We start from the raw sequence: 26,870 nt of genomic DNA, 5'->3' as shown, positions 1-26,870 counted from the left end.
AGGATTTTGCTCTGTGCTGTCCAGCACATCACAGTGTAGGGTAGAGCAGAAAATATGTGGATTACAGAAGTGAGAGCATGAAACTTGCAACTGGGAAGCAAGTATCCATCACTACACAGTGAGACTAGGGATAGAACACTGCAATGGGCAATCTGTGCCTTGGCTATATAGTGATCTGCCCTCATGGCTGCAGGAAGCTTAATAATTTAAGCCTTCTGTGTATTAATTTTCCATTTCTAAGACCAGGGTGATTAAAACCCACTCAGTTATTTGCCTTTTCTTTTGTGCGTTTACCTTAAAGTTCAGCTTTCTGCATTAGGTAAGTACTAGGACAATTAAATGCAGATTTTAGCTGTGTGGTTGTGGCGCTGGCAGAACATGGACTAACCCCATTTTGGGTCCAGCAACAAAAAGACTGTGTTGGAAAATCAGTGCCTGACCAGACATATTTGTCACCTTTGAGCTAAATTGTGTTCCTGAAAAATATATGGAGTTTCTGAGTTGCAGCCCATTCAAATGTTTCAAGAAAATTGGTGTTTGCAGTGTCAGGAGTCATCTGATTCCACAAGTTGAGCAATTGCAAAACATGGATGAGGCTGGTGCAGCTGGGACCTGACTGCTGGTCATTGTTTTCTGTCAGGCTCTGGTGAGAGCTGCTGAGCTCTATAATGACACCCAAGCTTTAGTTATTTCTTGGCTGCTAAAGCTTTTCCAAAAGCAAGTTAACACTGAGAGCGTGTCCACAGCATTTCTAGGCTGGTTGGTTCTCATGAGCCTTGTTAAGGAAATGGGGGGGAGAATGGGGCTGGTGGTCTTCAAACCTTTTTCTTCTCTTTTTTTTCTATTTTGTTTTTTTCTTTTTCCTTTTTCCCTTTGGGCATCTAACACATCTGTATCGTAGAATGGTTTGGGTTGGATGGGACCTTAAAGCTCATCCAGTCCCACCCCCTGCCATGGGCAGAGACACTTTCCACCAGACCAGGTTGCTCCAAGCCCTGTCCAGCCTGGCCTGGAGCAATTCCAGCAGTGGGGCAGCCACAGCTTCTCTGTTCCAGTGCCTCACTCAACATCTGAATGGCACTGGTGGGTGTGACACAATACCTGTGTCTTTGTGGCACATGAATCAGTGGGCCAGGTGTGCACACCTAGAACATCTCAGAGACTGCTGGTTATCAACACATGGTTGCCTTGGCTTCAGCTTCTTTTCAATTGAAAATACAAGAATTTGGTCTTGACTCATTTTTCCTAGCAGTTACAGTTCCAGTTGCCTTGAAAACAGCAGGTGAGATTAGCTGCAGTGCTGAACTGGATTGTCTGTCAACAGAAGCAGGACTACTATTTCCAAGTTTTCCTTCCTTTTGGAAGTTAGCCCCACTTACAGCCTGACTTAAAGTTCAAGTTTTCCTGAAAGACACAAATCTTTCCGAATTTGGAGATAGCTTATTTGGGGTTATACACTGATATTTTCTATTCCTAACTTTGTAGAGGTCTTGTAAAAATAGGAAGCATTAAACTAGGGTTGAAAACAAAATTGTCCTTATTTATATAATAGTTAGATAAGGAATTAGATTGTTATAAAAGGTTCATTTGAGGGGCATGGATTTTTATTTCAATCTTATTGTCAGGTTCAATGTTGAGGATACTGAAATGATGTGTTTTGAGGTTTGAGCATGAGAGGATAGACTTATCTGTCTATCCAGTTGTTCTCCCAAGCCTCAAATGTTCATCAGGATCATGGGCATTAGGTGCTTCAGTGCTTTGCTTAGCACTGTCTGACCTTGTTTTGGTAGACATGGAGCACTGAAACCTCTGCTTCCACTTGCAAGGGACACCTTAATGTCAATTTTTAAAGTGAACAATAAAAACTCACTTCATTTGCTCCTGTAATTTTAAAATTATTTTTGTATTTTTTTAATGTGCGTTTCTGTGTGGTCCTACAGGTGTTAGCTGATGCTGTTGCACGCTTGGTTGTAGATAAATTCAGTGATTTGACAGAAAATTTCTCATCTCCACATGCACGTCGAAAAGTCCTTGCTGGAATTGTCATGACAACAGGTAAATTTAAAAAAAAAGTAGTTTCTTGAATGCTTAAATATGAGAGCTCTGTTTGCATCTTGTAAACGAGCTCTTTTCAGTCAAGCAGTATTGAATTGTATTTTTACTGTTTAATCTTGAAGGTGGACTAAATATAGTAATTAAATCTCAGGTACTTACAGGAAAATTAGACCTGCAAATACTTTTTCTGCAGAGTTCCTGTTCTCTGCCTGAGACATCCGAGTAGCTCACAAAATTGGGAAAATAAATAAAATTCCCAATCGGTATTCCTGGGTTGGGCACATTATGTAAGAATTACGCTTCTTTTCAAGGTTTTAAGATTTTGCCCTTTGTTATTCTTGCTACATTTTATTCTTAGTGCTCTATGTTAGTCATTTTAGTAAAAATATCTGAAGAGAGCAGTTTATGTTTTGGCAGATGGCAGGGGTGTGCACTTGTCAGCAGTGGTGTCGTGGCTGACACGAGATCTCTGCTTGTCCAAATCACCCAGAACAGTGAAGTTCTGCCCTAAACTCATCTATGACCATGCTGCTGCTGATTTTCCTCACATTAAGGTTTCTCTTGGTCTTCAATCCACATGAACCCTTGGTGTAATGTTCATTTTGAGGCTGTCCCAGCTGTGTCCCCTCCTGATCTCTTGGCCCTGCCACTCACGGAGGCTGTTGGGAGGTTTGGGAAGGCTTGATGCTCCTCAAGGTCTTTTGAGCAACAGCCAGACCTCCATCTGCTAATAACACTTTTTTAGCCCCAAATACACGAGGAGCATGCTGTAGTTTTGTTTGTTTTATTTTGTGATATTTGTGTTCTGTGACATTTAACAGGTTTTTATGCTATTTACAGCCCTGTATGTGCAATTCCAACAAGAGTCATGAGCCAAAGAATTAAGACTTAACTAAACATGTGGATGCCTTTTGATGAACTGAAGAAATAGCTTTACACAGAATAAGAAAATATCTTGCCATGAATACGTGTCTGGGGAACACCTGGAATTAAATAACCCCATGGCACAGCCTTGTGGTACAGCTTGGTGCTTCTCCTCTGGCCCTGTGGGCAGGAGGGCCCAGCTGGCCTCAGGTTCATTTAAATTGTTGGGCTTTTTTTTACCCCTGAGTGTTTTGCTAAGTGGCATTTTGACCCATCTTTCTTAGTCCTTAATTCAGCTGGGTTTTTTGAGTGATAAAGACAGTTCTCTGCTCAGAAAACACCCACCCAACATACCTTTGCATTGAATGGTTTCATACTAAGAACTACACATTATATTGGTAATCTTCACAGTGATTTAAGCATTTAAATTTCTTTCCCCCCTAGTCTTACCTTTCCTGTATTTGGCTCAATACCCTTCCATAACATTTTGCTGCTTTAATAAACCAATGCCCTTCAGATTTCTCAAGTGGCTGTGAATATCTGCATAGGTGACCAGAAGGTACAGATGAAAGTTGCTGGCTGCCTGAATCTCAGGAAAAAAAGCACTTTGGATCTCAGGCTTTAATTATTCTTCTTGAAGCAGCACTTTCTACCTGCAGGTTTTCAATTTTTAACTTGTCTGAGCTCCAATGTGAAAAAAATAGTTCTCATAAGAAATACTGATGGTGCTGGTGCAGGGAGGTATGGCTGAGTGAAGCTTTTGTTTTAAATAAATTATCAGAAGAAAAAACATTTATTTTTTTAAAAGAAGCAAACAACCAAAAAAAAGAGCCTTGTTTGGGTTCTGCAAGAAGATCACTCTGTGCATTTTTTGTCTTGTTAATTGCATCTCCTTCCTGAAATTTTGTTTTGCAGGTACAGATGTGAAAGATGCCCTGGTAATAAGTGTTTCTACAGGAACAAAATGCATCAATGGTGAATACATGAGTGATCGGGGTCTTGCATTAAATGATTGCCATGCAGAAATCATAGCTCGACGGTGTCTGCTGAAGTTTCTGTACACACAACTTGAGCTTTACCTAAGGTAAGCTGGAGGGAAAAAGATGATGAACTGATCCCACAGAGCTGAAAAAGTGTCTGTGGAAAGCATCTCTCTTCATTATTTCAGTGTAAAGCACTTGTCCTGTTGCATTAGGATGTTGAATTTAGAACTCGTGCCCTTTGCCCTGAAGTTTGAGTAGAACAAAACATGTATTCAGTGAGGTGTCAGTCATGAGAGGGGAGGACAGGGAAAATAATTGGCAATCATTTTGTAAGCTGTAAATGTATAAATCAAAATAATATGAAGTGGGCTAAAGGTTGCTGATGTTTCAAGTGCCTCAAAGCTCTTGACATCTGGGATTGCCACAGACTCTTTGTTTCCTGTCTCGATGGTCCTTTAATTTAGTTAATTGTCACAACTGTTAGATTTATATTACAGAAATTTCAGCCATCCTGTGTTTGTTTTTAATGCCTGTTAAGTCTGCTCAGCTTATGCCTATTTCCATGTTAATGTCAGTTTTAACTCCAGCTTTCTTCTCTGTTTCAGCAATAAAGAAGATCAGCAAAAATCCATTTTCATCAGGTCAGAGCAAGGCGGGTTTAAGCTGAAGGAGAATGTGCAGTTCCATCTCTATATCAGCACATCTCCTTGTGGTGATGCTCGGATTTTCTCACCCCATGAGGCAGCACAAGAGGGTATGGCAGCAGTCCTCCTCTTCCACCCAAGGGAGCTTAAATTGTTCTTGGGGCATGTACAAGCAGCATGGTTAAAATCTAGGTGTCTTCTTTCCTTTTAGCATAGAAGTGTGTTAGACAAAGATCTCTTCCAAAAAATCTGAGCTGTTCTTCCTCTGTGGTAGAAGTTCAGTATAGAGTGATGAGCCCTGTGGTCTTGAAGAGGCTGATGCTAACTGAGATAAGCCAGTGAGTCAGCAAGTATTCCTACAGAACTAACCATCCCCTTTCCCTGTTTCCATCCTTTAACAGCAGTTCTCTGCTTGCCCGTTCCACAGTCTGCCCATTAACTTCATTTTAACTCTGTAACACACAGAACAGAGCTCAAGAGCTGCCTGCTTCCTACTGCTCCTTTGGTGAAAGCTTGGTTTAACTGCAGGTGTGTTTTGGAAGGCAGTATTTGTGAGAGGTGTCTGATGCTGTAGCTGAGTTGCCAAGAGCAGTAGGAACTGTGATGCAAGCCAGCAGTATACCTTAAGTCAGTCCTTCTTACTGTGATTCTAATGTAAAACCCTTTGAGAAGGTTCCTCAGCTGATCCTCAGTGTTTTTTGTCCTTCAGACCAAGGGGACAGACATCCAAACCGCAAAGCCAGAGGACAGCTCCGGACCAAAATCGAGTCTGGGGAAGGAACCATCCCTGTGCGCTCCACCACCACCATCCAGACCTGGGATGGGGTACTGCAAGGGGAGAGGCTGCTCACCATGTCCTGCAGTGACAAGATAGCCAGGTGAGACTCTGAATGGTTCAGATGTTATTGCTGGAGGGGAGGGCATGGGGCAAGGGGAAATGGCCTTAAGCTGAAGCAGGGCTGGGTTGGGTGGGATACTGGAAAGAAATTCTTCCCTGTGAGGGTGCTGAGGCCCTGGCACAGGGTGCTCAGAGAAGCTGTGGCTGCCCCATCCCTGGAAGTGTTCAAGGCCAAGGCTGGATGAGGCTTGGAGCAGCCTGGACTAGTGGAAGGTGTCCCTGCCCGTGGCAGAGGGGTGGAATAAGATAAATCTTTAAGGTCCTTCCAATCCAAAACCATCCTGTGGTTCCTTCGAGAGAGGAGGCGTGCATGGTACCCACAGTGAATGTGCAGGGAATTCATGGGCTTATCTCACTGCTTGGACATAGTGTGAGGGTGGCTGTCACCCCTGTGATAAAGCTCTGATTGTTCACCTGCAATTGGTGTCAGAGGCAGGGTGTAGTCACTCTGTACCATTCCAGCCACATCAAGTCATGACAGCTTTGTTTTGTATTTCTGTCACTGGGGAACAGCAGAGGAATGTTTTAGACTTTTTTTCCCCTAAAGTAGTATAGCATTAGGAAAACAGTACAATAAATCTGTTGCATTACTTATATTTGGGTAGCTTCCTCTGATATATGCCCTTGCCCCATCATTGGAAATGTTCCAAGTCAGGTTGGATGGGGCATCCTGGTCTAGTTGAAACTGTCCCTGCCCATCCACAAGGATGGAAGAGGACAAGCTTTAAAGTCCCTTCCAACCCAAACCATTTCATGATATTAAAGATTCCTACATTTTCCCTGCATAGTTTAGATTTGTATTATTTTTATGGTGAAAAGTGTCCCTGTTAAAAAAATTCTAATTGATGGGCACTTTTAGTTCTTAATCTAAAATTTTAATTATAGTTTAAATCTTTTATTGAAATTAAATATTTTTTCCGGAACAATATTTTAATTTATATTTCATCATATTCCTTTTTGGAATTTTTCCAAATTCCTTTGTTCTTTTTGACAAAGATTGAAAGATTTTTGTTGTTTGTTTTCAAAATCATAAATGGACAAAAAAAATCAGCAGTGGTGTTCTTTAACAAGCATTGGAAGGATGGGAGAGTTGCAACATCATAATTTTTTTAAATGAGTCTGCATGTTTGCAGCTTTTGTGCTCTTGCAAAGTAGATGAGAAGTGGCAAATTTTTCAGCTGATGATACTTTAGTTATTTTCACTGATATGTATGCTATATATGTTTTAATTAAAAGAGCTCTGCTGTTTTCTCAAGTCACCGTTAGCCTGATTTAAAGTTTAATAAAGATATTAAGTTGGAACTATTCTTGTGAACTGCATATGCCAAATGAAAAATAGAGGAGGAAGGTTATATAATGGCTTTGTTCCTTTGGTCTTGTCTCAAGTAATCATCATCTCTACTGAGCAAAGACATTTTTATTTTAGTTTAAATACCCCTAACTTAAATGAGTAGGGCCTTTCAGAAGCTAGGACAGGCAGCTGGGGAAAGGTAATTCTACAAAAATGACATTTTGGCTTCTTTTATAATATTTTCAGTAAAATTCATGAAATAAATCCCCAGGTTTCATGCCAGGGGCTTTTCCCAACCATGTTCTTTTATCCCATTGTCATTGCAAATATATAAAAAAAAGCCAGTTGTTGGGCTGGAACACATTTGACTCTTTTGTTGATTTTGTGTGATGCAGAACAGAATCCATCTCTCGCTTCCATAGCTAGCTGTCACCTCTCCTTGGGGCTAATGGCAATAATTTTGTTTGTGCCACTGAAGGAAGCAAATAGAACCCCTTGACACAGAACCAAGAGGGTATGACGGGTAAGGAGGTCCAAATTTTCTTTTTTTTTTTTTTTTTTACGTTGCCCTGACAAGTTTTGTCCACTGATATTTGAAAGAATGCCTTGCTCTGTAGTGTCCAGCAATCAGTCCTCCAGAATGCCTCAGACCCAGGAATTTCCACTGAGCTTTCCCAGAGGTTCACAAGTCACAGCCTGGGAAAGATGTGGATGAATTTGGGGTGTGGGATTGCAGTTGTATCAAACCACTTGTGTCTGAAGTGCCTCATCTCTGTGGATTATCTGGATAATCCAAGTTGCTGTTTCCAGCCTTTGAGTGGTGGCTTTGTGGCACTTAGGTGAAGTACCTGAGGGCAGGTGGTGAGAAATGACTACCCAAGGTGTACCATTATGGAACCTCTCAGCTAAGCTCACGTATGTTACAATCTGGTTTGAACCAAGAAGAACAAAGAAAAATAAGTCTCCGGGTATAAAAGGGACAGAACTTTGAATGTTCAAAAAATACCCAAAAAACGTGATTAGAATGAAAAGAGGTTAGATCTTGGTGCCAAAAAATTGATATATTTTATTTAATAGTAAAAGAGGCAATGAGAAAGAAAGAGGAAAGAAAGAAATAGAGAAAGAAGTGTGTATGGGGGGTAGGAGGACAGGGGGAGAGTGACAGGGGTTAGGTAGGAGTGTCACCCTTCTGAGGGTCCCAGTGATGCCTCGTTGCTCCCTTCCATCTGGTCTTGGTCGTGAGGGTCCCCTGCAGCCCTGAAAAGTGTAGGATGCAGTGGGTGACTAAGTTTTGGGCAGGTGGGAATGCCCACGTGCCTCCTTGCAGAGGGCCAGTCGGACACTGTGCCTTGCAGGACTCTGGATGTGTTGCAGCATGTGTAGGGTCTGGGGACCCTTTTGGGGGACCTTTGATGGACCATAACACCTCCTTAGCTGTCCTGCAGCTTCTCCTGGGGTGAAGGGCTCCACAGCTGAGCTCTGCACAGCAGAGGATGGCATTACTGCCTCTGAGCAGAGGCTTTTTCAGCACACAGCCAAAACCTCTCCTCCCTGCACCCTTTGGTGCAGGGTCTGTGCCAGCCTGGCAGCTGATAGCCTCAGGGCTGTGCTCTCCACCCACAAGGTGCTAAGCTTGATCCCTCTCTGGATGTATTCTTCATCCCCCAACCCAGACCTGAGTCACTATCTTATCAACATGCACTCCAGGACCCCATTCAGGGCTTTGGTGGTTTTCTCTGCAGCTTTTATACAGTTTTGCTGTAATAGGCAAAGGTCCTTCGTGAAGATGTTGAAATCATAAACTATAACATTTCAGTCTCCAACAACATACAGGCAGCAAATCCAGGCAATGCCAAAAAAGCTGGGACAAGTCAGAGCTGTGTGGTTGCCTGCCTCTGTGCAGCTACAAGGGGGAAACTTTGATGTCTGTAGCTGCAAATCTGAAATGGTGTTGTGAGAAGAGCTGCTGTCAAAGGCCAGAGACTTCCTGCACTTGTGGTTTATAGTGTGGGCTGCTGACCCAGCCCCGTGATTTAGAAGATGTTCTCACTCCTTGTGAAGATACTGCTGCCTGTTTACAACTGTGGCTCTTGAAGAGGAGTGGTCACAGAGAATTAATGTCTTTAGGAGACAAAGAGAAGTCAGGTTTAAAATTCTGCATACCAGAATCAGAAGTGGTTTCTGGGATAGTGCTACATCTCCACAGTGACACCTTCTTTCACATGCCATCAGTTGCAAGTAAAAACTTGTGATAAATGAAGTGCCAACAAAATAATTTTAATTTCCTCATGGTAGTTTTTGTTTATAAATAATATTGATATGAGAAGTTCTTTGAACTGTAAACACTTGTCAGGTGTTGCCTTGTTTGAGTAGTGGCAGGAGACTCTTACTTTCCTGAGACGGATTTTGGCACCAGTTCCACTGGACACCATTGTGGGTCACACATAGTGACTCCCCTGCCCTATCCTGCTCTGTGCACGAAAATTATTAACGAAGATGTTTGATATTAACATCAAATTGTATGACTTACCTCCTGTTAGGCCTCCCTCAATTGTGCATTTTCTCTAAAATAATGTGAATAACAGAATTTCTGTACATTTTGCATTTGGAAAGTTCAGAGGAGAGTTTTTACCTGGCACATTTATTTTTAACTGGTTTTATTTTTGGCAAGAGGTGCTGCCAGCACGCTGTGAAAGGGTTGCTGAGAGTTAAATTTTGCTTACCTTCTCATGTGTCAAGAGCTGTGAAATCAGCTGCATTTCATGAAGAAATCCGCAGACCTTTTAGGAACCCACTGTAGATACCCCTGAGCAGATGGTGGTCCAACATAGCAAGGAGGAGAGGACTCCTCTTAATTTGGTGTCAGTCTCTGCTTTCTCCATCCTCTTTTTTTAGTGCAGTGTGCTTAAGAACAGCAGAAAGGTTGAGGAAGTGCATCCATCCTCCAGACTGTTATGAACAAGATATAGAGCAGTACATACAGAATAAGAAAACCAGTGAGTGTGGCAAATTTATAAAATTCAGATTTTTCCCACTGAGGTGCTCATCTATAAGGCATCAGGTGAGCACAGTACACAGAGTGTCCTCTGTGTAAATGGACAGGAGTTGAACACAGCCCATGTGCATTGATCTGCAAAGGTCCAGGCTGGGGATGAGCCTGTAAAGGTGCTGGGATGTACTGGTTTGAAGGAGCATTTCCCAGCACTGTCCTTCTACTCCAGCAGTGAAGGAATCACAGTTAACTGTACCCCCAGCTCAGATCAGGACACCTCTGTTTAAATGTTAGCAGTTTGAATGTAAATCTTGTGGCTATTTATACCAATCTAAGAACTTGCACTTTAAATGTCTTTAAGGTAAAGTTTTTGAAGGTTGTCAGAGAAAATTCTTGTAGTAACTTAAAACCAGAACACTCAGAATATGTTAAATACTGTCATAAGACAGTTTTTTTTGCTTACTTTAGACAAGCATTGCAGGTGTTTCCAGTGAGAAGGTTTACATTGGGAGAGTTTCCCTGCCTGTTGTCCTGGGTGTTCTTTCCCATCTGTAACTCTCTGTTTTACATGCCTTACTTTAGGCATTTCAGTATCTGCAGCGTTCCTGTGTTCTGCTCATGCTCATTCTTTAGCACCCAGGTTTGGGTTTGTAAGCTAGACTTAGGTCACTTCACTTACTTAACTATTTTCTGATGCTATTTTTAATGTGAAGAAAAAAAAAGTTCAATTGTTTAAATGCTCCCCTGGAAAGACAACGCTGACTTGAAGTTTTCTGCAGTGCATTTTGCTTTTTCTGCTCTGCACTGCATGGTTTGTAGTGAAATACAGCATTTGGCCCCTTAATTTCAAAAGAAATGTTGCTTTTAGTAAAGGTTAATGCTATTTTGGCAGCAGTTGTTGGTGTGAGTTCTGACAGTCTGTGTTTGTAAGCTGGAGGATGAGGCAGTTTTACCACTTCTGGAGGTGATGCCTGTGGCCTTTTGAAAACTGATGTGTGGTGGTGGTTCCTTCTCAGTTTATATTCATAAAAGTTGTTGGAGTGTACATGCTGATGGAAGTGAGATATTACTGTTTGACAGAAGTACAGGATAAAAAAGGAACAAGGAGAAAGTCTCCATGCAGTCCTTGCTTTCACTCTGCTGTGATCTGCAGAACACAACCATAAATCTGCCAGGGAGAGGCTGAGGGATCTGAGGAGCTCAGCCTGAAGGAAAGGAGGCTCAGGGGTGACCTCCTTGCTCTCCACAGCTCCCTGGTGGGAGGGCAGAGTTAGCTGAGGGTTGGTCTCAAGGGACAGGACCAGAGGAAATGGCCTCAAGCTGTGCCAGGTGAGGTTCAGGTTGGATATTGGGGAAAAGTTTGGCCAGGCACTGGAACAGGCTGCCTAGGGAAGTGGTGGAGTGTCCCTGGAAGTGTCCAAAAGGTGTGTGGGTGTGGCACCTGGGAACAGTGCTGAACAGGATGGTGCTGGACAGGGTTAGTGGTTGGACTTGATGATTTTAGAGGGCTTTTCCAGCCCTAGTGATTATGTGATTCTTTTGGGTTTCATGTTTGTCTCTGCACTATAACCAGTTCCTGATACAAGAATACATTTCTGTAGAGAAGTAGATGTTTTTCTATTATAACTATGAAATTTAAAGCTAGTTTTCTAAACCTAACCACCACCCAACCCTGCCTACTGAATGTGAAGAGTTTTGGTTGTGTGAGTGGTTTCTGCAGTGCCTGCACAGCCCACTGCTCTGAGCCCAGCACGAGTGTGTGCTGGGGGGCCAGAGGGGACTCAGCACAGCCCAGAAAAGCAGTTCATACAGTTCATATAGAACATCAGTTCATACAGTCCTCTCTGCAGAGCCTTGCTCAGCTCTCCTCACTCCTCATCCTCCTCTTATCAGAACTTCATAAGGGAAATGTCAGCTTTCATTTCTGCACCACAGAAGGTCACCAGCTGTGGGAGGAAGCAGCAAAACACGAGCTCTGGAAACACTGAAGTCAGAAGTAAGGAAAAGGGTCTGGCTGAGGGTTTATTTAGGGAGTAAGGGCTTGCCAGAGGAGTGCTTTGGCCTATTTTAAAATGTCTATCATCACTTGAGCACTGATCTTGTAATGTAAAATGGGGTGTGCCTTGTCTTTGCAATGCTCAGTCTTGAATTCTCTTTCCAGATGTTTCTTCCATAGTATTACCTGTGTCTGTAGCAGTCAGAAAGGCATATTGGTCCTGGGAAGCCACAATTTTCACTTGATATATCTTCACTCTGACTCTTGGTTGCTGATTGTGTTCTCAGTCTTATAAAAAATATGCCTTTACTCCATGTAAAATACACCTCCTATATTAGCACAGTATTTTTATTCACTAATTAAGGCCAGGTTTTTTAATGATGGGTGGGTAAATTAATGCACATTGCCTCCATTTTCATCATCACTAAAGATATGCAAAGAAATAGTTTCTTTGGATTATAATCTTTGTTCTACCATTTTGATATTAAAAAAAGGAAGCATGTTGCAAGTCTTGAAGTTTAGTTCAGTTATTGCAGTAGTGGAACAGTTCTGATGTGGAGTTCCTAGCCTAAAAAGATGCTGATGTGTATCCTGCCCAGCACAAGCTGCAGGAAACACTGTCAGCAGCATCTGAATTCCCTGGTTTCCTTGGAGAACCTTGCAACCTGCTGTAGCATGGGCTTTTTAACAAGGACAACCATTCTGTGCTCCTCTCTTTTATCCAAGCACCAAAGGAAACTTTTCCTGCTGCTTGTGTCTGGCTTTGCAGTTGGACTCCAGCTCCAGGTTGGACAGGGCTTGAAGCAACCTGGGGTAGTGGAAGGTGTCCCTGCCCGTGGCAGGGTTTAAAACTAGATCATGTTTAAGGTCCCTTCCAAGCCAAACCATTCTGAGATTCCAAGACTGAAATATGGTATTTTCACAGTGCCTCAGTATTTCTCAGAGCAAGGCAGTGAAAATACTCTGCAGGAGATGTTGAGGTTTTCCAGAGTATTTTGTGTGACAGTTACAGAGACATTGAGAGCAGAAACTTTATCAAATGAGCACAATTAAAAAAAAAATCACAATCAGGATTTTACTCCTAGGCATTCTGTATCCCTGCCACCAGACCTGATCCAGTGTAAATCACAGTGCTCAAACAGGGATTTATGTTTGGAATCTCTGAAGCAGCTAAAGGGAGCAAGGACTGTATGCATTCTTTGTGTGTTTTCAGTTTTCATAGTCAGTTTTGTCCCTGCTCAAAGGCCAGTGCTCATGCCCTTTCTGTCAGCAGGGTGTGGCCAGTTGGGCCAGGGTTGAAGGACAGGCCTTTCCTTGTGGTAGTGAGGTGTGGAGGTCTTGCAGAGAATCCTTCTTGTGCTCTGGGAAGGATGCTCTTCTCCCTGCCAGGTGTCTTCTGCAGGTATGAGCTGCTGTTTCTGGTGGAGAACCTCACAGTTTGGCTTTCTCCCATTGAGTGATCCTGTCCATCTCTGGCAATAGAGTGCTGGATAATGCATCACCAGGCATGTTAGCAGGGCTACAAGTTACAGAGTGCTCCTGTTTTAGTCATTTTACTCAGGATAACACTGAGTATTCCCTAAGCTGATCTCTGAAATTGTGGCAGGTGTTACAGCTTGTGCTACCATAGTCATGTGCTAGTCAGGAGGAAGGGTTGAAAGTCTGGTCCATTGTGATTAACTGCTGTTATGTCTGGCAGATGTTACTTGTTTCATTAAAAAGAAAGTGTTTTTTTGTTTTTTGTTTTGTTTTGTTTTTCCCTCCCTCTTAGGTGGAACGTATTGGGTATTCAAGGAGCCTTACTTAGCCTCTTTGTGGAGCCAATTTACTTCTCTAGCATCATCTTGGGGAGTTTATATCATGGGGATCATCTATCCAGAGCCGTTTACCAGAGGATAGCAGAGATAGAAGATCTACCACCTCTTTATACACTCAACAGACCTTTACTTAGTGGCAAGTATCTAATGGAGAAGGCCGTGCCGGTAACTAAGTCTGTTCCAGTAGCATTGTGATTTTGTAGTTCTCAAAACCTTGCAAACTGTGTGCTGTGAGTGAACTGCTTGCTGCTTGCAATAGAGAAGCTGTGGTCCAAACATAATACAGACACCCAGTCAGAAATACCATAGCAAGGACCTTTAAAAGTTGGAAAGAGCTGGGGGATGAAACTTGGGGTGAGTTTTCACACCGTGCCTGTCTGGAGCGTGCCCAGGGAGATGTGAGGAGAGTTGAAGGCTTAGGGAAATCTCCTCCCACCTGTGGAATAGTGTGTTAGCACTCACTGTCACTTCTCTTGCACTGCACATTTTTGTTGAGTGGTCCCTTCACCTCTCAGTGTGCCAACTTGATTCACAATCTTTAGGTCAATAATCAACTCAGAATGGACAGAGATAACACCTCACCTGTCTTAAATTCTAAAATGGCTTGTTGCAGTAATGCTCTGAAAGCTTTAAAAGTGAAATCTCATCCTCCCTCTCACTCACTGTGTTTATTGCTTTGTTCTGTAGAGATTAGCTTTTGGCATGTCTTTATTTTCCAGGGAAGAAAAAGCAGCTCATAATTTTAAAGCATGTTTAAAGTTTGACATGAATTTTTAAAAAAGATTTAGGGAGGGAGTGGGGAAAAGAGCATTGTGAATAATGAGTAGTTCTTTAGGTAAGAAAGGTAATAAGGACTCCCTGAACTAGGATGTATAAAAATGTTAAGTAATGTATTTGTCCTTATATTAGCAACACTCTGTACCAAATATCTAATAATTTTATAGGCATAATAGCTGATCTGTAGACTGTTTCTGCCTGATTTTGGGGAATTTTATCAGTCCTTCAAGACAGCAGGATTGTGGCAGGGTGAGAAGCATTTTTGTTATCCTTTTCACAGCATGTAACAGTACCTTGTCTTCTTGAAAATCATCTTTCTGCAATGGTGCTATCATCTATTTCCCATGAAAGAGAACCATCTGTTTAAACAGTTGAGCCAGGACTTGCTGTGCAGCAGAGAGAGTCTGGAAATGTTCTCAGCTGTGGAGTTTTCACAAAAATACACATCTCAAAAATGTACAGAAAGCTGCTTTAGGAGCTTGGGCTGAGAACTGTGTTGATGTATTTTCTGTTACTGGTTCAGTCTTGAGGTCTGATTTTCTGACCTCTGCTGTTAGATGCAGCTGGGACATTTGTGTAGCTGCCCATGTGCTCTTGGATTCACATTTTTTTCAGTGTACTCTTACCTAGGAGAAGCATGGCAGAAATACCTGTCTCCAGTTGTGTTCTTTCTTGTATCTCACACACACACACACGCCCCTCTGAGATTTATTTCCACCAGGGGGATGAACTAGAACAGAAACACCTGTGTTGCTCCACTGTCCTGCCTGTTTAGCTGAGAGAGCACTGTAAAAACAGGTTTTCTTCCTCTAATAAAGCAAATTTAATGTCTGCTGGGGCACCTGCATTAAGTCAAAATTATTTTGAGATACTGTTTGTACTGCTAAAAATTGTCTTTCATCATCTTTCTTTGTTTATAAGACTTTTTACTTAGCCCTTTTGGCAGCAGATTGAATCATAGAATCATTAAGGTTGTAAAAGACCCCAAGATCATCTAATCCAGCCATGAGCCCAGCACTGCCCTGTCCACCACTAACACATCCCCATATATTCAATTCCAGTGGGGAGCAGGCATACCAGAGCAGGTGTTTTTCAGCTGAGGGATGCAGGAAATCTGTCTGTTCATAGAAAACTCCCCCCTACGCTGACTCTTGGAAGCCTTGGTTGCAGGATCCAGCTTTTGAGGGCAGTTGAGCTCTCCCTGAGAGGTGGCTTGAAGAGAAGACAAGTTTGAATCTTGTAAATTTGTAGAATAATCTGAAAAAAAAAAAGATTTCTCAGTCAGAGTGAGGGTGCTTGGATAAATCAGCCAATATCAAGTTGCCCATCTGCAGAGTGACCTGCACAAACTCTTTTTGAGGGGGGAGCCACTGTGGGAGGTGGGCATGCAGGAGTTCACCTGGGCTGAAGTCTGAGTCAGGTACTGAGATCTTTGTGTTTAGAAATCCTTAACACATCTTTCGGTTGTTCATTCCTGGTTCCATTTTTTTAAATGCTTTCAACTTTTTGCCATCCACAGCCTCCGTGGGTAAGGAGAACTGTGGAATGTGCCAAGGTTTGTGCAGAGGAACTTCCTTTCTGCTAATTTCCTCAACTGGGTGTTCCTGAGTGCTCTGTGAGATCCAGGCCATAAGCAGTTGTCACGACACTCACTTTTCTGTACCTCTCAGGTATTCCTCCCTACATAAATCCTGGTTTTTGCAAGCTGAAGTGTCTTAGTTTACTTTGTTGTTTCTTGCACAGAGACCCTTTCACATTTTTGTGATAATTTTTGTGCTAGTGAGACCAGGGCAATACCTGATATTCAGGGTAAAGCAGCAATACTTGTCCATGTAGTGGCATATATTCTGATCACTTCCCTGATCCTTCACTGATAATTCCTGACCTTCACTTTGGTTACTGTTGGTGACTGACCTGACCTTTTGGTAGAACTGAATGTTAGAAACTAAAATCTCATTCCTGAATGCTAATAGAGAGCTCCAAGTCCAGCACTCCTTGTGCAAGGTTGCTTTGGTTTTTTTCCAAATATGTGTAGCTTTACATTCATCTGTAAGGAATTTCATCTGCCTTTTTATTGCCTAGACACGCAGTATGGGAGGTTTTTTCTACCACTTTTTGCTCTTGCTCCTGTTACTGCTGTTTAAAAATAATTTAGTGTCATCAATGATCCTACCTTTGTTTTCTTCCCCTCCACATCCCAGGTCTGCCCTGAGCTGGAGGCTCTCCAGTTGTGTTCACTCTTCCCAAAGAGATCATCTTTATCCAAATGTTAGTGAATTTGTTTTTAGGGTAGACAAAAATAAATCCAGCAGAACTTCTGGTGATTTTTTTTTTTATTTGCCTGTTCCCTTGGTACCTTATCCTCCTGTTCACATTGGTGTTTTTCAGCTGTCTGTGTCCTTTTTCATGAAGCTTGTTTTAGCTCTCTCCTCAAAGCACTGTCAAACTTTATTATTTATATAAGCAGTGGCACAAAGAGCTGTGACCTTTGCTTTTGTTTATTATATCCCTTTGTAATAATAGTCAACAATAAGTTCTGAGCAACGTTCTCTAAATAGATTTAGTTCTATTAGTTTTCAAAGAAGAGTAAAATATTTGGCTTTCTAGCCTAAATTTCTTTTCTGTTTCCAATCTCAGCATATTGTGCTATATTCATGTCTAGATTTTGAGGGGGAAGATAGGACCCACGTAAAGTTTTATCAAATGCTTTAATTTTGGGATGACCTTTATTCCCTGCCCCTGCTACTTCTGATCCACCATCAGGGACTCCTTTGACATCTCTCCACGTTCTTGCTTACAATTAAGCAGCTGAATGGGTTGTTGTTAATTAAATCTATTTGATATTCTAAATCTGGGTTGGTTTTGGTGGTTTTAAAAAAAAATTAATTCATCAAAAACCAAGGAGTAGAATCATATAATTGCAGTAGAGATGTAGTGCATGCTGGATGTTCAGCTTTGTCATCTTTATTTGATTTGCTTGTGGGACTGGTTGTGATATCACAAGTGTTTTGGAGTACTTGATGACCTCTGTCTGATCCCTGTACTTGTTTAATAGTGTGTGGAATGAAAGAAAAGGTAGTAGCATAGATGTCATTAAAGGAAAAAAAGACAAAAAATTGCCATGTGGCATCAATTTCTTAGCACTTTTGCCTCAGTACTTTTGGTAAAACCAACTTTTGTGCCAATTCTCATTATTTTTCAGCTTATATTTTAAGAAAATGGGGAATCGTAGGTTATTTTCTGTTATTATTCAGTTAATTATTTCTTATCAGTCATAGTGACAAGATTGATCCAAACCTATGCTAAAAATACAAAAGCTTCAGTGATTTATATTTCAAAGGGTTTCTTTGTTTATTAAATGAGGAATTGATGATAGGAAGCAAACTGAATTTTGCTGGGACATTCTGACCTTGCCCACTCTCAGTGCTGGGCCAGAGGTGTCATGAGACTGAGCCAGGTGAGCCAGTCCTGCTCCCAGGTGCCCAGCTTTATTGGATTGTGTTCCAGATATCAGCCAGAAATGCATCCTGCTGTGTTCCTTATGTTCAATTTCCACAAGTTCTTTAGATGTTATTAAGTGTAGGACCTGGCCTAACAGTGAAATCGGTTCTTGGTGGGAGTTGCCTTAAAGTAAAAATGGGATTTATATTTACTAGAAAGAACAAATTGCCCTGGTGCTTTGTTCTCTCCTGGTGAGGTGACTGAGACGTCAAATAGAGTTTGGCCAGCCCTGCAATGTCTGAGGAGTCACACATGCATGGCGGCAGCTGCTGTGACTTTCATTGTGTACAGTCCATCTTTGGGCACCAGGGTGTTGGAGGAATAAATCCTGCCCTGGGCAGGCAGCCAGACTGGATTTGCACTTGAGTTGGATTGTGGTGGCTTTGCTTCTCCATCCCTGCAGGTAGAGCCACAGTTGGAAGGTGTCACATATTTTAACACCTGAGCAAAGTGATTTGAGTCCTGTTGGGAGTCCTGTGGTTCTCTGTCTCTGGGCTCAGTGTGCAGCACTGGGCCTGTGGAGTAGGGAGTCAGCTGGAACACAGTGGATTTGTGCTGGAAAACCCAAATGTCTGCCAGTTGTGGCTTTGTGGAGGGTGCTGAGCATGGGGCTCGCTTTCAATAGAATCACAGGATGGTTTGTGTTGGAAGGGACTGTAAAGCCCATCTCATTCCACTCCCTTCCACTATCTCAGGTTGCTCCAAGCCCCATCCAACCTGGCCATGAACACTTGCAGGGTTCATAGTTATTTGGAATGAGGTGAACCCCATGAACTCCTGCCACAGAGCTCTCCATGACCCCCTCTGCCAAGGAGGCTGCTTTCTCCAGAGGTGCACACTTGCCCTGCTGGGAGGGACAGAACTAGAGACCACTTTAGCCAGAATGATAGTGAGATGTCACTCTGTGAGTGGGTGAGAAATCTGCAGGAGAGAGCCCTCAAAATAAAAAGACCTGCTTCTAAGACTGTTCACCCTCCAACACAAAAGCAAAAGGCAAGCATTTGTATTCATTATCATCATTAAACATCGCTTTTCTTTCAGGTATCAGCAACGCAGAGGCCCGTCAGCCAGGGAAAGCCCCGAACTTCAGTGTGAACTGGACGGTGGGAGACTCAGGCCTGGAGGTCATTAATGCTACCACGGGCAAGGACGAGATGGGGCGCGCGTCGCGCCTCTGCAAGCACGCCTTCTACAGCCGCTGGATGCGCATCCACGCCAAGGTACGGCCCTGCTCAGGGCTGAGGGGAACACCTGCATGGGCTTGCTGCACTCACAAAACACTTCCTCAGCCTGCTTTAAGCTGTTTGAGCCTCATCTTAGAGCCACAGAATCATTAAGGCTGGGAAAGACCCTTAAGATTGTCAAGTCCAGCCATCAACGCAGCCCCATCACCGTGTTCACGTAAAACCGTGCCCTCTAGCACCACATCCACACATTGTTTGCAGATTTCCAGGGAAAGTGAACCCACTGTAAAGCCTCTTCCAGTGCTTTACAACTCTTTCAGTGAAGTTTTTTTCCCCTACTATCTAATGAAACCCCTAATATCTAATTCTCTAATATCTAATGAATTCCCTAGTATGTCAGCCTGTTTTAAGCTGAGCCTCGTGTTAGAGCCACAGAATCATTAAGGCTGGGAAGGACCCTTAAGATGGTCAAGTCCAGCCATCAACACAGCTCCACCACCATGTTCACATTAAACCATGCCCTCTAGCACCACATCCCCAGGGATGGTGAATCCACCACTTCCCTGGGCAGCCTGTTCCAATACTTTACAACCCTTTCAGTAAATTTTTTCCCATAATATCTAATGAAATCCCTAATATCTAATTCCCTAATATCTAATTCTCTAATATCTAATGAATTCTCTAATATCTCAGCCTGTTTTAAGCTGAGCCTTGTGTTTTCCCTAATATCTAATGAATTCCCTAATATCTAATTCCCTAATATCTAATGAATTCTCTAGTATCTCAGCTTGTTTCAAGCTGAGCCACAGAATCATTAAGGCTGGAAAAGACCCTTAAGATGGTCAAGTCCAGCCATCAACGCCTCACCACCACCATGTTCACGTTACACCATGCCCTCTAGCACCACATTCACATGCTGTTGGAACATTTCCAGGGATGGTGACCCCACTGCTTCCCTGGGCAGCCTGTTCCAATGCTTTACAACCCTTTCAGTGAAAATTTTTTCCCTAATATCTTATCTAAACCTCCCCTGGTGCAGCTTGAGGCCAGGTTGCTGCTGCTCCATGCAGTAATGGAGAAGAGCAATGTGTTTGTTAACTTACTTTTTAATGTGATGCTGTCTGGTCCAAAATACATATTCCTTGGTTTATAGCTGAGTAAGCAAATGATACTGTCTCCTTTGAGCTTGCCTTTGCATTTTAATTTATTTGGAAGGATAATCCCATTTTCACTGCTGAGGTTTCACTCTTTACTCTCAGAAAGAAAACTTCCAGTAAGTATGCCTGTGGCTTTTTGGCCTCAACGTTTTGTTTGATGGATCCTTACCTTGTTTTAATATTAGCTGTTTAAATAACTCAGTCACACTGGTACTCTTTGGCCTAATGGGGCCTTGTCTCTCTCCTTCTCTTGTCTCTGAACCCCACAGCTTTCCTCCAGCTTGCGCTCCAAGATCCCCAAGCCCAACCTGTACCACGACACCAAGCAAGGAGCCACGGAGTATCAAACTGCTAAAGAGTGTTTGTTTAAAGCATTCCTGAAGGCAGGACTTGGAGCCTGGGTGGAGAAGCCCATAGAACAGGATCAGTTTTCTCTCACAGTCTGATTCACAAACTGCACATCACTTGGGAAGGGGAGTTGTTCTGGAGATTCCTGGTGTCCAGCGTTGCTTTCTGGCATCTCCACAACCGTCAAAACATCTTTCTGCTCTTTGGAGTTGGGTTTCTTTGGGTTTTTTTTGAAACTTCACAGTAGCTGTTTCTGTTTTGCCTAAGTATTGAAACTCAATGATGATGCAACACATAATTGTATATTTTGTTATAGGAAAGTAATTTCTGGTGTATTTCTAGAAATACTTTTACTGTAGAAAACTTGCAGTAAGGCTGTCCTTACTGTATACAATGACTCATTTTTTCTGGGTTAAAATAATTTCTTTTTTAATTCAATGTCATCAAGTGCATGAAGAAATTAATAGTTTCTCTAGGTTTTACACCACACTTTTAGGAAGTAGCTTAATTTTTAAAAAAGAAGATAGGTGACAAAGCTGATTCTACTCCTCTGTTAACTTGTTTTTCAACTGCAGATATTTTTAGTACATAGACCACAGAAGCGGAATGGAGTCTGGACAGCTAGTTTTTTTCCCAATTCCTTGCTCTTTAAAACCAGCTGCTGAAAATTTCATGTCTTTGATGTATGTATTTATTAGTCTGTGAGCCAGTTTTTAACATGCAGCTTTTTATTCTGTTTTTAAAAATACATTTACCTCCCATTTATACACATTGTGAAGTCTTCATTTTTTTTACCATTGTAAACTGGAAACATCAAAATAATTATTTGTAAGTTAAGAAGTTTAGTCTATAACATGCAGAAGCCTGTTTAGAAGTAGATGATTTGTGTATCCCAGGAACTCATCTGAATACAATCTTAACTGTAACAGCAATGTAACAGCTTTAAAAAACTCTGCTCATTTTAAGGGCACCAAGCCTGAGTTGCCAAAACCAGTGACTACTTGTTGGGTATTAATTGCTCTCCTCTAGAAACTCTTGTAACAGAGAAACCAATTCTTAAAACTTATTTCCTGTGAGTTATATCTGCTTTCAGCCAAATTGTTGTGTCTGAGATTCCCTTTTGCCTTGGGGCTTTACATGTGTGATGGGCATCATGAAGCTCATTAGGTAAGTTGCTCTCAAATGTGTGTCCATCTGTTTTGACTGTTCTTTTAAAAAACTGTTTTTCCTGAAGGTGTGGACACTTCTGCTTTATGTAAAAAAGTAAGATAGAAGCGAGATACTGAGGTTTGATTAACTGCTGTGTAGAAGGAGCACCTCAGCCCCAGCACCCCTGGGGTCAGCAAGTCCTTGGGGTGTTGAAGACTTTGATGTAAACCCACTTCTGGCCAACCATGAATGCTGAGGCATTTCTGCTTGAGTAGCAGCCTGTGTTCAGCTTCAAAACCTGATCAGACCTGAAAATCACTTGTGCATGAGTTGGAGTCTCTGGGTTCATGTCCTGGGAGGAAGACACTGAGGTGCAGGCAGTGCATTGGGGTGGTGCTGTGGATAACAGCAAGAATTCCTCTGGGAAGACAAGAGAGGCTGTGACCCAGGGTCCCCTCAGGGAATTGCTGCTTCTGGAGGTTATTGCCTTTTCCAGATGCTGGGGCAGGAAGCTGCAATAGAAGGGCTGGGTTAATTCACCTTTGTGGTGGTTTCAGTCACCCTGTCAGCTTCTCGTTAAAGCTGAGAGCACTCCCGTGGTCTTTGCAGGCCAGCAGGGCTCTTGGAGTCATCATCCAACCAAGGTGCAGACTGACCTCTTCCAAAACAGAAAGGAAATTCAGTTACATGTGGTCAGATTCTGCAAGCTCTGAAGCACCAGTCTTGGCACTGACCTTGTCTTGGTCACACTGCAGAAGTTTGTTTGGGGCTGTAGCTGGGTGTCTGAACATGTTTCTTTTTCAGAGGAAAAGGTGGTCAAGCTGTGTGTGTTTCCTTGGAGTCAGTACTGCTCTCAGGTGAAATACACATTTTTAAGGGATTCATTCAAAAGTTGGCGTCTCTCTGAATTTTTTTGAGGACTAGGAAAGTAGTAGTTCAAACTATTTTTTTTAAATTAAGTCAAAAATATGAACAAAATATTTAAATAGTATTATAGACATAGTTTTTTAGCTGTTGGAATGAACTATTAACATTAAACTATAATGGAAATAGGTTCCATGCCAGAATCTTTCAACAAAGGAGTTGTGTCAGGTTATTTGTGAGGAAGAATTCTCTTCTTGGTAATTCTGGGATTTTAAAAAGAAGTTGTCCAGGGTTGTCTGCAATCCATGTCTGTGTTCTGGGAGTCGATAAAAACTGCTTGGCTTCCTTCAATCCCTTGTTCCTTTTTGTGCAGCTCACAGTGGAAGGAAGTAGGGAGAGCTCCCTGGAAATCAGTGTCACTGAGCAAGGAGGTATAGAATGTATATAATCTTAAGTGGCTGCAAAAAAGATCAGACAACTCAGCCTCTGGCAGCTACCAAAATTTGTAGGAGACCAGCTTTTGGAGGCTGAGAGCTCTGGAAATCCTGGGCTGGGTAGGTGGGAGCTGGGCTGCGCAGGGAGAGGTTGTACTGCTGCTCTGGGAGCTGCTTCCATTCTTTTACTTTTTATTTTTTTTCCCCCTTATATTTGATTGAATATTTATATAATTATTTTGATTGAATATTTACATAAGTATAATTGAGTATTTGTCTCAGGATCTTCAAAGGACTTAGAGTAACAACTTTAATGTTGATGAATACTTGAAATTGAATTTAAGGTGTTTTTTTCTCCAGATGGCAGTCTGGCTTGTAGTAAAGTTTTATAGGTTAGATAAATAGATAATTTTAAATATAGATGTTTAAAAAAAAAAATATATATATAAATATATATGTGTTCTGCAGGATCATTTTAAGAAAATCTGGGCCTAAAGGTTAACACTTGAAATCTTGCTTATGGCTGTACTCAGGACTGGTAATAACTGTAGATTATTTACTGATTGTGTGAGTGATGTTGTGTAGGAACTTGTTAGCAGTGGGGATGTCCAGCTGGCTCTGCCCCTGGAGCAGCTGGTGATGGGAACAGCGACTCTGCTGCCTTAGAGATTTACAGCAGTGAGGTTTCTGTACAGCTGGCAATTCCCATTTTCTCCTTGTCTTGGAGGAATCTTTTCATGGCTGGTTACTGCACAGGTAGCTCTGGAATGGAAGGTTTTTGTGTGCAGTTCCCTAAATCTAAGAGAACTAGCAGCTGAAAGGCTCAAGGTTAGGGAACTGGGGTTGCTTCTCATCAGTCCAGGTCTGGAGACAGGCTGGGAGAGCTGCAATGTCTGTGTAGGCACAGTTTGGGGTGATTGGGAGTGGGGCTGTGGTGCAGGCACAGTTTGGGGTGATTGGGGGTGGGGCTCATCCCTAATTGGCTCCAGCTGTGCAGGACAGGTGAATGCTATTGAAGGGAACAGCCATGGAGTGCCCAGGGGCACTGACCAACCACCAAAGGGAACAGAGGGCACACAGGTGCAGTGCATCAACAGGAGGGGATAAAAGGCTGGGCTGAAGAACAAGAAGGGCAGATGCTTGCAGCCTGCTGAGGTGCCCTGGTGTTGCTGTGTGTGGGCAGGTGCCTGAAGCCTTCTGAAGGGGTGAGGTGTTACTCTGAAGCTTTCTGATATTGTGTAGTGATACTCTGTGTGTGGTGGCTGTCTCACTGTGACATTTCCTGTGGCATATGGTGAGACAGGCCTGTTCACCAAAAGAGAACCTCTGGGGAGGCCTTAGAGCCCTCCAGTGCCTAGAGGGGCTCCAAGAGAGCTGGGGAGCACCTGGAGTGACAGGGTAGCAGGCATGGCTACAAGCTAATTGAGGTTAGATTTTGGCTGGATATTGGGAAGAATTTTTTCCCTGTGAGGGTGGGGAGACCCTGGCACAGGCTTTCCAGACAAGCTGCCCCATCCCTGAAAGTGTTCAAGGTCAGATTGGATGGGGCTTGGAGCAACCTGGGACAGTGAGAGATGTCTCTGTCCATGGCAGGGGGCTGAAACTGAATGAGCTGTAAGGTTCTTCCAAACCGTTCCATGATTTTGTGATGTCCAAGAGTGCGTGTAGCCAAGGAACACCCCAGAACTCACTGTGCTCTCAGTGCAAGTGTGCACAAGTTAAAGCTGTTGGTTCTGAGTGTTTGGGAGCATGAGGCAGAGCCTGTGTCGTGGAGAAGTGCTGCCTTTGGAAACCAAGCTCTGGTTTTAGAAAAATTACCAGCTAGGAATTGAGAATGTGTTCTAAGATCTTCTTAGTCATGGTCACCACATAGTTAAAATGTTGAGTTTTTTAGATATCAGTGGTTTTCAAAATAGTTTTATTTCCATTCCTTAAATAAATGTTTGGAAGGCTCATGCTTGCAGAGAAGCTGCACTTTGAATTCTTTCCAATTTCATCATCATTAATTGTCCACTGTGAAAATTATCCCAAAGTTTACTGAAAAGGAAGGAGAGCTGCAATTCAGGTAGAGTCAGAACCAAAATCTCTAATGTTATTTAAAACCTAAAACCCCACAGAAATAAAATGTAAAAAATATAACTGTTCTGTCTCAGAATCACTGCCTGCTTTTTGTTGGGTTCCTTTATCCATTTATTTATTTATTTTCTAATACAAAGTGTTTTCAGTTGAGCTTAAATGTTTCCACCTGGACTTTGTGTGCTCCTGTTGGAAGAGGAGGTCATGTTTATCCTGGGGCTAGAGCTAGCAGAGGCACAGAGGTTTTTGTGTGTTCATCTGAGGCTCGTTGGGCTTGCTGCTGTTCCTTTGTGCAAACAGCTGGAGGATTTGCAGCAGTTTTGGGTTGATTCCCCATGGGAGAAGTTGTGTGGGTCTCTGGGCAGGCAGGCTTGGTGTTTGGGGCTGCAGGATGGGAGGTTCATCCCTAGGCAGGTGTTTGTTCCTAAAAGGGGATGAACTCTGGCAGTTTTCCCTGAGTGCATGCACTGGTGTCATGTGCTCGAGCCCATACAGGGCTTCCCATAAAACTGCTTTTCCATAGCTTCTGTCTAGCTGGGAATAATACAAACCAGCCATCAGGGGGCTGCAGGAACTGAGCTGGGGCTGGAGTCCTGGAGCTGGCAGGGCTGTGGGGACCAGGGAGGGCACACATTCCTTGTTGGATCATGTCAATGTACCGTGTTTTTCTGCACCTTTCAGCCAAAGGCCTGTCCCACTCCCTGTTAATGAATAGGCAGGTAATAGCACCAACAGCATCTGTGTTTGCAGCAATGAGTTTTGTGGGTAGCTGTGTTTTGTTTTCTTCAGTCATTCCAGAAGAGAGGAATTGAGAGCTGTGTTTACAGCCAGCCTCAACAGATAGAGCACTTTAAGTAATACCTGTTCTCTGGAGGGGAAGCTCCACAGTTGGTGTCACCGCTGTGTTTTTATGTTTTTATTATCTTCATCACTATCATACCAGTATCATTTTTGTTGCAGTTTGGCTGAGATGTCCTCAACAAGTTGAAGATCAATGTGTGTGTGTGTGAATATGTATTTATACATCCCTGTGTATAATATTGCTGTATATTATTTGCATTAAGCAGTTACTCTTCCCTGTGTGACAGTGCAAACACATCAGCTTTACCTACCTGGTGTAAGGTTATTAAAGAACACTTTCAGATACCGTCCTTGACACTTTCTCCATTCATAACCCCAAATTTGAAGAGGAGACCTTGTTATACCTCTGGTTTGTCACTTTCCTTCCAGCATTCTTGTCCTCCTCCCAGTGTCACTGCTGAAGCACAACCCCTTGGTCGATTATTTTAAGCAATGACTGTTTTGCATACTACCTTGCTTTGTTTAAGTAATGTTTGTACAGAGATTTCAAAATATAAAGAGCTATATAATTGCTAAGTTTCATTATTTTTTTTAATATCAGTGTTGCTAGTGACAGCAAAACAATAAGTGAAATGTCACAAGATACTGGGCATGTCCTTCAGGTGGTGGTTTTGGTTGTGTCCTGAAGAGCTGGTAAGAGCATGGGAAAGGGGAGGTGTGTTTTAAAACTGGCCTTTTGCACCCAAATGCCAAGTGGGATCTCCAAAACCCAAGTGGTCACCAGGGTTATCACCCCAGCACGTGTCTGCCTTGGGTTTGGGTCCTGCTCATGGTGGTCCCTGAGCTGTTGTGCCCTGTGGGTGCCAGCACTGCCACTGCCCAAGGAGGGGACACAGCTTGGGACAGCTTGGCACACTGCTCCCCACACAGTGCTGGGACAGCAGGAGCCCAAACACCTGATGGTCACCTTCAACCAGCACCTGTCCCAGCAGAGCAGGAAGGTCTGGTCCAAATGTGCTACCCTTGGATCCTGCTCAGA

General features: G+C 42.8%; 1 protein-coding gene across 1 annotated transcript in view; it reads left to right on the top strand.

The window, feature by feature from the left end:
• ADARB1 (adenosine deaminase RNA specific B1) overlaps positions 1 to 26,402 on the top strand; it is a 47,435-nt gene extending 21,033 nt beyond the window's left edge. The window contains 7 exon segments of the mRNA XM_031063391.1: positions 1,941 to 2,055; positions 3,835 to 4,003; positions 4,508 to 4,656; positions 5,256 to 5,424; positions 13,495 to 13,676; positions 18,860 to 19,038; positions 20,429 to 26,402. Of these exon segments, the coding sequence (XP_030919251.1) occupies positions 1,941 to 2,055; positions 3,835 to 4,003; positions 4,508 to 4,656; positions 5,256 to 5,424; positions 13,495 to 13,676; positions 18,860 to 19,038; positions 20,429 to 20,605 (1,140 nt within the window). The 3' untranslated portion in view covers positions 20,606 to 26,402.
• Positions 26,403 to 26,870: the final 468 nt, after the last annotated feature.

The sequence above is a fragment of the Geospiza fortis genome, unplaced genomic scaffold (assembly GCF_000277835.1).
Source record: "Geospiza fortis unplaced genomic scaffold, GeoFor_1.0 scaffold390, whole genome shotgun sequence".
Classification (NCBI taxonomy): domain Eukaryota; kingdom Metazoa; phylum Chordata; class Aves; order Passeriformes; family Thraupidae; genus Geospiza; species Geospiza fortis.
Note: the sequence above shows the minus strand (reverse complement) of the source record. Positions and strands in the feature narration are given on the sequence as shown.